Raw genomic sequence first — 13,551 nt, 5'->3', positions numbered from 1 at the left:
ATAATACTGTTACAGTTAATGGTGTTCGCTATCGAAACATGATATCTGATTTTTTCTGGGAGCAGTTGGAAGGTATAGACATTGAAGATTTGTGGTTCCAACAGGATGGAGCCACTTGTCACCCATCCAGAGAAACGATGCAATTGCTGCGGGGCAAGTTTCCTGGTCGGATTATCTCACGTAACTACGATATCTAAAAAGCAGAGTGTATAGAAATAAACCAAACACTATTCTAGAGCTGAAACAGGAGATTAGACGCGAAATAGTCGGCATAGAACCTGAATTGTGTCAAAAAGTGATAGGAAATTTCAATAAACGAATTACGACATGCCACATGAGTCGCGGGGGTCATTTGAATGACATCATCTTTCATACCTAATTGTAATACACTAATCTAAAATGGCACATAAAAATGTTCGTATATTTTTATATTCTTCCGAGTTTTTTTAATTATTCTAATGTGGAAACCCTTATTGAATCACCCTTTATAAGGAGTGTTGCAACACGAGGCGAGACGGAGAAAACGCCGATTGCAGCCACCCGATTATTAGTTAATTTGATGACGATCGTTTTTTTCAACTTTCTCTCAAGCATTCTGAGGCTGAGCAGCCAAAAATAGAGTCCACTTCGTAACAGTAAATAATGATTAGCCCACTTTTTTTCCCGAGTGCCACGAAGTACCATGGGACTGAGAGATGTTTCATCCGTCTATCGTGAGTGGACCTTCTTATCTTGTCAATAAAGGATAACGTGTGCCATAACGTTAAACTTTAGCGCAAAAACGAGTTGTCCGAACAACGTCATGTTCGATATTTTCGAAATAAAGAAAAGGCGTAGGTTGAACAAAACCGGAACATCCCCGGCGTATAAGAAACATCCGCCGCCTGCCATTTTTCTCGAGTTTTACTTTCCTTTGATAAATTTCTCGTTATTTTCCGCGAAGATTGTTGTCTGATGAATAACCCACCGTAGGCGGGGAATGGCAAGAAAAGGCCTGAAAGCTCCTTTTTACCTCCCCACCCCTCCCATAGGGCCGCATTGTTATTCAAAGTAGGCGGTGGTACGTATGTATAGCCTCTGCTTTTAAGGTTCGACGTTCGATTACGCTTAAAGTTTGGGCAATTAGCGGGGTGGGGGAGAAATTGGATGGGATTTCCATTGTTGGTGCCGAAAGTTTCTTTTATGTATGTCTGCGGAGCGAAACAAATCAAAAATTCGTATATTCCAAACCGGTTAAAACAGATTGCTTATTATGTAATAATATTTTATTCAAATTTTGTATATTTCTTTTAGGATCAACTATGTCCATGATTTTTATAAAATTGTGACTGGTTATGAGTGTGGTATCTCAAAAAAATGTTTTGGTGCCTGGGCAGCATTTGGTAATCGATTGTTGGACATTGCGTGCAATTTTTCCGGAGTCATGGGAGACATCATTGATCATCCCTGTACAGAAAGTTTCCAACACCAATTAATGTCAAGAATTTAGGCCAAATAATACCGTTCCAGTTTATGAGAAGGTGTTGGTGAAACAGCAGCTGCAAAGTTATTGAGACGTAAACAATATTTTAGTTCCTAACCAGTCGGGCTTTCGCTCGAAACATTTCATCTGAATCTGTCGTTATTACTGTGTGTGATGATTTCTTGAGGGATATGGAGTATTATAAATTTGTGTCGGCTGTATTTTTGAATTTTAAGCGTGCTTTTGAAACAATGAATAGAACGAGACGGTGAGGAAATTTTGCAAAATGGGTATTAAGGAAACAGCTTAACGGCTTTGTTCATATTTAACAGATAGGGTACAAAAAACGAAATATAAAGATCGTATATATGATTGCATAATTGCGAAACATGGTGTTCCCCAGGAGACAGTTTTGGAAAAAGATAAACAATATTTGTGTTTTCTAGGGGCCCGATTAACGGTAGATTGGGATGTATCACATAAGCTAGCTACTTGATGGTTACTGGTCTAGAGATTATCTTAATCTTGAAGTAAAATTTCCAGTTCTTTTTCCTAAATAATAGCATTCCGATTTACCACTTTCGGTGTTTCATATTTATTACTACGGTATTTTTTTCCGCTTCACCCAGTATATAAATAATATCAATTAATTCAGCTTTAGGAAAATCCATAATTTTGTTTTTTTTTAATTTACTGCCACCGCAATAAATTTAATGAATTTGTGTACTCAGTTGGCAGTTAAAAATTTGGCAGTCATTTGGTCAACTAATATAGTTTTAGACAGAAAGAAGGGTAAATATTGGAAATTCACATATTGAAAATAGTTATAGGTTTTTGTAAGATCTTTCAGAAAAAAAATAATAATACGCAGCCATTTAAGAAAATCGAGATTTTCTGATTTAAAATATATTCGTTTATTTTGTACACCCTGTAGCATCTAATTCAAATTTCGTTGTATGTATCTTTTAAGTCATCTTCGAATAACCTCAATATCAAACATAGTGTAAAAATACTTCTTCGTGGCTCATTGTAGAGGATGTAACGTTTTGAAGGGATTGAAAAGCGGGGCTTCATCAGGAATTTCGTAGACCAATTTGCAGAATTCGTAATCTCGAAAACTCCCAAAAGTGGAAAATATTGACAGGTTAAATTTTTTTGTATCAATTGACCAGTCAATTGACCGAAATAATTTTAAAAATACCATGAAATTTATATTTATTCATAGTTATTTGTATTCTGCCTTACAACGCCGTCGCGTTGTTCTGGGAACCAAGTGGAGTCGATATTATTCGATATATTACAGGTAAATTGGACATCACAAACGCATAATAATTTATTATAAAATATATGACATTATTAAATAATGATAGATAACACTCTTCAATTGGAAGATGTTATTTAAAACATTTTTTCATCAGTCAATTAAGAACTGGTTAATTGACCAGTCCCAACACTTCAGGTCACAGCAACAACCGATCGTTAAGTAGGCAGCTTAAAATTAAGTGACAAAAAGGTAAAGGTATTCCAGAAGCAAGGGATGGAAAACAAAATACATAGTATAATTGCGTTTTTGTTACATTGTCAAGGAATCTTTATACGAGATTAATATTTCAACAATAGATAAATTATATCCCAAAACCAATGCAAATGCAAAAAATGATTAATTTCTATGCACGCAAAAATCATTAACAAGTACGTTAAACTTAAGAAAGAAAAAAAATACAAATAGGGAAATGGAGACAGGCCAGGCGCTACCTTAATTCTTTGCAACCTTGTACTTTTCTAGAACCTAGAATTTTTTTAGGAAAATTAAAATATTGGAAAAATTATTAGATTTAGGTTTGTATTACTATTAATAAAAAAAGAATGATCAATATTAAAAGTAATTCAAAATAAAATTTAAAAATTGGGTTAAAATAATTTTGAATTGTGCATCCTAAAAAGTTTTGTATTTACCGTTTTCTCATAACTTTTGAAACCAAGATAATGAGAGTTGTAACATCGACGACAATTTTTATAGCGTCTATTCGTAAATGTCCTTGTGGCATAATTTTTTTTTCTCGCTTATCCGTTGCGGAACGCCCTTAATTCATAATCGATTTTCCAGACGCCCGCTTCCCCCGCGATGGCTCAAATTTTATTTCCCCCTCCCCTCGACCGGCTTCCACTTCAACGAGGTAATTGAATCTTTCACGGTTTATTTATTTCAGCCGTTCGGTCGTTTCTTCGGCGCCGCCAAGACATAATTTTCTTGTTTCCGATGTTTCTGCACAGACTGCGATTTCGTTTTTAAAAATGTAATTTATTCGGAAAACAGGCGGTCGACTGTCGACTATATTTCGTCGCGGATACTACAGGCCCAAGCCGATCCTGTACGATGACGCATACCTCAAAAATCTCATAAGCAATCTGACTTATCACCGCTAACAATTAACAATTAAGCTTAATTGCAGCAAAAACCTACTACTTAACAAGATACATTTACATTTAATGGTTAAATTCGCATGGCGATATCATCAATACCAACCAAAATATAGGGTGTTTTTGAATTTTCGGACTTTTTGAAAATTGCGCATATCTTTTTTATTTTTGAAAATTCTGGATTCGGATAAAAACATTACTAGGGCAGATTTTTGTCCAGTTGTCTGATTTCTCCTAAATGAATACAATTTTCTTATATGGCAATGTGCTGGACCGACATTAGTTTTAAAATTTTAAACGAAACACCCTATATATTTTGATATTTTAAGAACCCCTGCCAAAAATAAAGGTAACTTTTATAGAAACTGCTTATTCGAATTTTGTGTAGTTTAGACAGAAATTGAGATTATATATTTTTTTATGCAAAATTATGTTCTTAGAAAATATGGTCTTCCACGGCTGGCAGTAATGACTTCTTGATCAAATTTTAAACACACTTTTAGAAGACTTCCTTCTAACGATCTGCGATGACTAGGTAATTTTTTGTTTTGGGTTTCTTAGTATTGCTCCGATGGTATGGTCAGGTTTGTATGCCGTTGATATGTCGTGCTTCCGTAATATTCGGCCGATTTTGTCAGCAACCCCCTTGATGTATGGCAGGACAGCGATCGATCCTCGTTGGGTCTCGCCCTGCACTCTCTGCTGCGGCTGTTGTTGTTTACTGATTGCCTTGCCGATGGTGCGCCTTTGGTATCCGTTTTGTCGAAGACAGGTACTAATTTTCTTCAGTTCTTTATCTCTGTTCCTCTCGTTTGTGAGCCTGAAGGACCGAGCAATTAATGTATTTGCCACAGCCTGTATCTGTGATGGGTGGTGATGAGATTTAGCGTTCAGATATCTATTAGTGTGTGTTGGTTTTCTATAGACAGTGTGTTCCAAGTGTCCATCTTCGGTCCTTGTGATGTGCACATCTAAAAAGGGCAGACTGTTATCCTCTTCAAGTTCTATTGTAAATTGAATCCTTGAGTGAATGGAATTCAGATGATCTAGGAATTTCAAAAGCTCCTCCGTGCCAAAAGGCCATACAACAAATACGTCATCAACGTATCTTGTCCATAGTTTTGGCTTCAGATTTGCCTTCTCTATTGCTTTCTTTTCGAAGTAAATCATGAAGAGGTTGGCAATTACAGGTGAGAGAGATGATCCCATTGCTGCTCCATCTATTTGTCGGTAAATTTTCCCGTTGTGCATAAAGTAAGCGTTTTTCAGGCAATGTCTTGACAGATCCATTATGTATGGCGGAAGATCTTCGTTTTCTTCTATAAGCAAGAGTGCCTCTTCTACTGGAATACTCGGGTAGAGGGATTTGACATCGAAACTTGCCATAATGTCGTCCTTGTCCATCCTGAGAGAACCTAAAATCTGAGTGAAATGTTCTGAGTTTTTAACATAGGAATCTGCCTTTTCCACTATAGGCTGAAGTGCACTGGCCAGATGTTTTTCCAGCTTGCAAAATGGTGAGTTAAAGGCGCTTACGATTGGACGCAGGGGAACCCCGTCCTTATGGATCTTTGGGAGCCCGTAGAACTTTGGGCAACGACTCGATTTTTCCCTCGGAATAAGTTTCTTCTTTGTATCCTCGTTTATTGATGAATCGAGAATTTTGGACTTAGTTGTTTTTTCCAAATATGTCGTGGGATCTCTGGTGACTAGTTTGTATATTGGGTCGTTCAAAATATCCTCCAATTTTGCATTATAATCCGACGTATTCATGACGACAGTGGCATATATATATATATATATATATATATATATATATATATATATATATATATATATATATATATATATATATATATATATATATATATATATATATATATATATATATATATATATATATATATATATATATATATATATATATATATAGTTTCTTAATAATATTATTATGTCCTTTTTTTATTAATGAAAACTTTATTCAAATATGCGAAATCTTAATACTTGTCCCATAATTCGTTGAAACAATCATTAATTAAATTAAATTAAATATAAGAAAAATATTATAAAATTCTTTAAAATAATTAGGTATCATCAAATCGCCAAAATCATTAGATTTAGGTATAGGACATATATATACCAAATTATAGGTATTTTGGCCAGCTTTGAGAAAAGATATCAAAAACATGGGCGTCTCATTAAAAAAATGAATACTGTAAATTAATTTTGTTTTAAAATGTCCTTTAATTTAAAACGCCCTGTATAATTTTAAAATACCTAGTCATCGCAGATCGTTAGAATGAAGTCTTCAAAAAGTATGTTTAACATTTGATCAAGTAGTGACTACTGCCAGCCGTAGAAGACCGCTAAGAACATAATTTTACTTAAAAAAAAATATCTCAATTTCTGTCTAAACTACACAAAATTCGAATAAGTAGTTTCTATAAAAGTTTCTTATATTTGGGGCAACGATTCTAAAAATGTCAAAATCTCTATGGTGTTCCATTTAAAATATTAAAACTAATGTCGGTCCAGTACTTATCGGACACCCTGTATATATAAACAATAAATAATTATAAAATTAAATTTAAACCATAAAACTTTTGTATAAACTTTTTTTTTATAAAATAATAGTAATAGTCGTAGTAATAGTACTAGTAATAGTAGTAATAGTAATAATAGTTCCAGGGAAAAGGTACAGGCCCCTAATACAGTGCCCACCCTGTACATATACAAAGATAATTGTTTTATTTTTTGCTTATTAATAAAAAGAAATGTGATTACACATACCCAAGCCTTTTATTTGAGTCTATATATCATTACTATTTGAAAACTCCTGGTATTTCACATGGAATTATGTCTTTGCCGGAAGATGAGGATGAGAGATTTTTGAAGAAGTGGTATATATCCTTACAGTGGTCCGTATTTAGAGAAGCTATTTTTTGTTCATTTCGATACATATAGTGTGAAAATTTTATTTATACAGTGGGGTTGTACACTTGAATTTTTTCCAATCTTTACTTATGGACTGTTTCTGTCGACTGCCTTCGAATATTCTGTATAACCGAAAGCTTTCGAAAGAGTATTGTGTCAATGTTTCTTTTTTTAAACAGCGTTCGGATTCTTATTAGAAGCACTCTTTGGGGTAAACCATCTAGAAAAAGGTCCACCGGATCCTTCGCTCCCATTATAGTTCGGTTCGGGCGATATCTGGAATGTTACGTATTGAAAGCGCCCGGATCGAAAAACGGTTAATCGGTCAAAGGAAACTTCGACCTTCGCAGGCCCGACGTTTTAAAGTAGACCCGGGAACGGTGAAAATAAAAGAGCCGAAGAAGAATCGAATATATATCCATTCGCGTTTCGGATTACGTACGGGTCACCTGCGTTTAGCTTTTACATCATTTCTTATCGGTTCCTATGAAAAAGGTGAACTTTTTCACCCCCTTTCGGTGGGTATTTATTACTTCGCAGAAATACCGATATACTGATCTGCAGCCAATTTTGCACCTGTATGGCAGAAAGAACTTTGGTAGTTCGTAGTTAGTAGTTGTAGTTCGTAGTAAACATAGCTTCAATCGCGATAGAAGATGATGTGGTCCGTAGTTTTCTAAAAATGTTGTAGATTAATGTAGGAAAGGTAGACTCTGCAGGCCAATACAACAAACCGCAGTAGTCTCAATCTTAGTCTCAAATTAAAATAATAATAATAATATTAATAACAAAAAAATCCAAATCAAGTAGTATTTTGTGAAATTCTGCGAAAGATTGCGGAAAGGGAGGATAATGGTGATTTTTACTATGCTTCTTGTGAAATATTGCGAAATAAGATACACGTTGCATGAACTTTAGTGCACAAAAATCGAGTTGGAAGGTTAAAGAACGCTCTGTAATGTACTAGAAAATTCTGTGCGGAACCTAGAGGCTTTCATTGAAATATTTAAACGAAAAATTTTACCAAATTCGAATGTTAATCCTACAGAGACGAATTGTATAGTCGGTCCTAATCTTTATCGTGCTGGAAATTGTGGAAGTTGTAGACGGCAGGTATTAAAGGACAGAACATTAGGGACGGACTCTCAAAGGTTTTGGTAATAATATAATGTTTTTTGTTTATTTAGGTGGGTATTATCTTATTAAATTACACTAAGGCAAAACAATGACATAAAATATATACAATAAACTCATACCTAGGAATAATTACTTTTTTATTCTAAATGTCTAAATCTAATTCTTTTTCATTATCAGAGTCATCACTGAGATTAATTATAATAGAATGTATGTTTTTTTGTATAGAAATATAAAAGACCTCAATTTTTCTTATTTTCTGTACTGAATATTTCCAGCTCTCAATTTGTATGTCATTAATTACAATTGTTATCAAATTTATAACATTGGGACCTAAAGTAGTACTCTATAGGGTTAAACATGCAATGATATGAAGTTACTTAAATTCCATGATCCAAACAAGTCTATGGAGGGTGGTACGGCTTATATTTATATTGGTTTCATCTTCTTCTAGCTTCTTTTTCAAACAACTTTGCTTTGATAAAGACAATATATTTTCCTGCTTATTCGGTCCTAATCACTACGGTTAGATTGAAAATTACTACGTTTATTCCTTTTCTTCAATTCACCACTACTAATAATATCCCTTATCCACGATATGTGCCTTTTTGCAAGTAGACAGGTTTCTTTTAAAGTTTCATACACATTTTTCGCAAGCGACATTATTATATTATCGTTAAATAACTTTTTCGAGACGCATAGTAAAAACAATTATTTAACACTGCCGCAGACGATTGCCATTGAAAAGGTAAACGCTGCGGTTTTACGGTCCCAGCAATCTCGAAAAATGCACGAGTATACATCAGGGTGGAAGTGCAGTAAATAACAGAAAAATTGCAAAAATAATGGGCCCTACCACAGATCATAGAAACATGGTAACGAAGGAAAAGGGTGGGATTTTCACATGCAAGTTTGGAACCTCATTTTATTGAACAGAATATGCAAGATTTTTTAAAGTTTCCGAAGAAAACTTTTGCGTGTAAAACCATATAGAGAATAAACTAAAAAATAATGTGCTGGGTGCCAGTATATGGCCCCAAGATATTTTGTTTTTTGCCAGATCTACAGAAGGTTCTGCAGTGAGTATATTGTATAATAACGTTTGGTTTTTCAATAACAAAATTGGTAAGATGGAAATATTCACAAGTGAAAACAATTTTCATGCTCTGTGTCTTACTGCCAAACTGATCGAAGTAGATATTATTGTGAATACCAGCTGCAGATCTCCAATAATTCAAAATGTTATTTTATTGTTGGAAAAAAAATCTATTTTATATCAAAGGATTGACAACACTAAATCCAAATGTGCCATAAATGGTGCCTTTAATATAGGTATCATAGAGTCCTTTTATTTTTGAGGCAACTCGCATTTCTAAAACAAACAAATCTAGATTATAATGAAAATAAAGTAAAAATTGTCAATTACCATTTATCAGACCACTATGGTATATTTAGGTCTATTATTGTCTCGTATAAAAAAAGGAATGTAGCAAGAAAAAGCGAAATGTTTCACAAATTCTCTGAACTTTTTTTTTGGCAATTTTTAATGTAATTTCCCATAGAAAAAATTAAACAAAAAAATATAGCAGAAATAAAATGCTTTAATGATGAGTTGCGATATATGAGGCAGAAAATTGAAGCGGTAAATGTATTTAAGAAATCGAAAAACTGTGCAGAGGATAATAAGCTCTTACAGTTCAGTTGGTCAAAAGGAAGTCAAATAAAATTCTTATTGAAAATTCCAAAAATACAAACAAGGCCACGTGGCAGCTTATTATCTTACACTTGGAGGCAGAAAAGAAGCGAACGAAATAAAAATGCCAGCTGACGATCTCAACGAATTTTTTATTAACACGGCAGTAATAGCAGACGCGAATCGTAACAATCAGGAATTCCTTTAAGATCGTTTGCATCTCCTTTTTGTACCCCACAAATGAAACAAATGAGTTGTACAGGGTGATCCGAAACTTGAATAAATCAAGTAGCAAAGATGTATATGGGTTAAATGTTAAGGTTATTAAATACGTGGCTGAGTATGTATTACTTGTATTGACTCCCATTTGTAATAGATGTTTTGAACACAATATATATCTTGACGCGGCAATGTTTGCAAAGATAGCTCCCATACAGAAAAAAATGAAAGGACTGGACAGAATAAAATTTTCGTCCTTTTGCTATCTTGTCTATATTATTAAAAATCTTTGAGGCTTTGGCAAAAGCAAGAATTATATGGTATTTTGATAAAATTCAAGTTTTTGAAAAGTCAATTTGGATACCGTTCAGGCAAATCAACTCTGAAAGCAATTATAGCGATTCTGGAAAAGGTTTTGGAGGTTATTTCCTGTATGACCTTGTTTTTTCTTGGAAACAAACTTTAATTTTTCGCTATAAGGGGTCAAAGTTTGACCTTTTTTAAATCTTACCTTAACAACATGACGAAAAATCGCTACATTATCTAACGATGATGTTTCTGACAAACAATTTGTTTTGTTTAAAAAAAAAATAATTTACCTCCAAATATAAGATCACACATAGGTTCTTTATCCGCAGGTGACACAACAATACTTAATTTATATAGGGCTAGAGTGACGCAGTATCTTAAAGTACTCAGGCGATTATTGATGCAGAAGAGTGGTTTCATTCGAAGCGTTTTAAATTAAATGAAAAATAAATAAGAAATTGTGTTTTTTCGGATGCACCCGACATTAGCTCGCATAACGCTAAACTTCTTGGTGTGTGCATAGATAGTAGACTTAACTGGTACGTAATTATAGATATGCTGGCCGGGATATTAAACAGTTACATTTCAGATTTGTAAATGTATTCAACTCACAACTTTTTATACGGCTCTAACGTTCTATTTGAGTGAATTCATTAACTCTTCAGAGGTAGATTGAAAATATATTGAATTTATATGCACGAATTGCACATTATCTAATAATAATTCTAGATAAGCAAGGCCCTTTTTAAAGGACAATTTTGGAGATCATTGTATAGGTACTACTGGGGCTAACAGGCGGCCTGCGGGTCTCCCGATTTAACGTATTAGATTTTTTTGTGTGTGGGTTATGCGTTACAGAAAATGGTCTACATTTTGAACAGTTTTTTAGCTTTATAAATAACAATATTATGTTCAGATTTGAAAAAAATTCTAACATTTAATAATTTTTATGTTCCTTATATTTTTTTATAATATCCAGGTTTTTAATAACCTAAGGCCTACCGCAAATAGCTTCATGAAAATTAAAAAAAAAACAGTTTTGTGAGTTCGTTTATACAAATAAGCCCACATTTTTTTGAGAAGCTCATCCATTCCATTAAGAAAACAAACAAAAGTTATATATTTTTAAAAGGATGGAACTACTTAGAAAAGAACTGACTACGCCACTGAATTTTACATAACAATCTATATTGCCAAACTATTGCCTAAACCACGGGAACCAAGCCATTACTAAATGTTAATAGCTATTTAGTGACTGAATGGTGGTGTCTGCTTTGAAATGTAATGTCCTCGGAATATACCGTATCTTCGCAAACATTCTTATTAACAAATAGCAAAACTAAACACGAGTTAATAATTGGAAGATGGTCACATTTTAATGAACGACTCTGTACAAATTTTAGCACGAATTTTACGTTCCTCTAACTCACCCACGATAGGCTGTAGGGCTTTTGGCAAAAAATTAAATTCGACCTCGAAAAAAATCGGTTTGAGTTCGTACTGAGAGTACGGCAAGTGCCCTTACCTTTTATGGCCGGGTCGGGGTGATGGTGACACGTGGACACCTGACACCCGCGTCTCTGTTCTAAACTGGGACAGTGGCGTCCGCCGTTTTGGGGCTGGGTTTGGATGGACCGAGACCTCGACATCGTGCCCGGACCACAATCGGCATCGCAAGCCGACCACGGACCCCACGAGGTAACCTGACAGTCTACCACTGGAAACAAAAAAGCCGAACGTTAACAAAGCTCTCCATAGACCGAAACGTTGGGCGCAATTAACCCCGCGTATGGTTAGCTTAACGATTTGCTAAGGGATTCGCACATAATCGTTTAAATTCCCTTGCTGAATTAAGTAAGTTCTCGAGGATTATGGCGATTGCGGCTCAACCCAGTGTTACGATCAATTCGAGCGGTTTGGCCCCGCAATATTTGGACAACTCATTCACGGTGAAACCCCGATAGGACACTCGTAATCATACTGCACGTGAGTACGCGAATTTTTGCAAATACCATTTTAAATTTTTCAAACTACTGTAATACCTTTTACAAATCTTTTGGATTCCTCCTCGCTCGATTGTCCAAAAGTCTCTCTCGTTGAATCATCTGGCACCCCTTCACTAATAAAACCAATTTCATCCCAAGAATGTTTTTTTAATGTTTATCATTTATCGAAAGAAATTGTAAAGAAACCTTTATGCTCTGTTAATCCCCAAAAGGGAACTGGGCCAGACAGTTTTCCTTCGTTATTTTCAAAATCATGCCCCGATCTCTGTGAGCCCCTCTTTTTGCTATACAATCAATCCATCTTAACTGGTAAATATCCTGGACTTTGGAAAATCGCTCATGTCGTGCCCATTTTTGAAGTCGGTGATAAGAGTAATGTATATTCTACATTACCGATCACTCTCTTAATTTACTTCGGCAAGTTGTTTGAGTCACTTATTTTGAAGCAATTAGTCTCTATTGTTAAGGGGAGTATTGACCCGAATAAGCACGGATTTTTGTTAGAGACTTGTGTCGTTTACACCGATTTCTCCAAAGTTTATAATAAAATACACCACCCAACTCTTGCCCTGAATTTCGGTGTACACGGTGTTTTGTTCGACATCCTTAAGAGTTACTTGTACGGATGATCTCAGTATGTTGTTGTAAATGGAATAAAATCAAAGAGTACAAATATAACTATAAATATAAAAATATAAGTATAAATATAACTATGGGGATACCTCAGACAATAAAAAAATTTCAAAATTGGTTCACTCCGCGGCAGGCTACGTCTTGTTGCAGAGAGATTTATCAAATTTTGAAGAGAAATGTTCACAAAAAAATTACCCCAACTGCAAATTAAAAGTGATCTCTACCTAGGTAACTACAAACTGAAGTTTTCGGACTCTGTAGAGGACCCAGGTATTGGATTTGGATTTGGAGCTTCTCTTTGAGATGCATGTAGAAAACATTGTTCAGAAGACTCTAAAGAATCTTGGGGTGAGTAATGGGTTTAATAATAAATAATCTTTAATATTTTTTTATAGTCTTGTCAAACCCGTGTTCGAATATGATACGACAGTCTGGTATGTATTTTTTGTAAATTTATTTTAAATATATCAAACGGCTAGAAAGTATACAACGAAAATATATATTATAATATATAATATAAATATAAATTATAGATTATATATTAAATATAAATTATATATTAAATAGATAGAGACATTTTTTTGGTTATATTGAAAACCTTCATTTTTATGCAGTCCTTGGAAAATCGTACAATAAATTTTGATTTATTCATTCTTCACAAAGTTGAAAACCATTTAATTGAATCTTCTTTCGTTTTGGAAAAATGATACTTTGACTGTAATCCTTACATTCTACGAAAC

General features: G+C 34.3%; 1 protein-coding gene across 1 annotated transcript in view; it reads right to left on the bottom strand.

The window, feature by feature from the left end:
• LOC132706545 (somatomedin-B and thrombospondin type-1 domain-containing protein) overlaps positions 1 to 13,551 on the bottom strand; it is a 282,892-nt gene that overhangs the window by 142,918 nt on the left and 126,423 nt on the right. Inside the window, exon 2 of the mRNA XM_060677925.1 lies at positions 11,698 to 11,889. Coding sequence (XP_060533908.1) covers positions 11,698 to 11,889 — 192 coding nt within the window. The remainder of the gene's footprint in view (positions 1 to 11,697; positions 11,890 to 13,551) is intronic.

This window comes from Cylas formicarius, unplaced genomic scaffold (genome assembly GCF_029955315.1).
Source record: "Cylas formicarius isolate icCylForm1 unplaced genomic scaffold, icCylForm1.1 PGA_scaffold_8__14_contigs__length_24414737, whole genome shotgun sequence".
In the NCBI taxonomy this organism is placed as follows: domain Eukaryota; kingdom Metazoa; phylum Arthropoda; class Insecta; order Coleoptera; family Brentidae; genus Cylas; species Cylas formicarius.
Note: the sequence above shows the minus strand (reverse complement) of the source record. Positions and strands in the feature narration are given on the sequence as shown.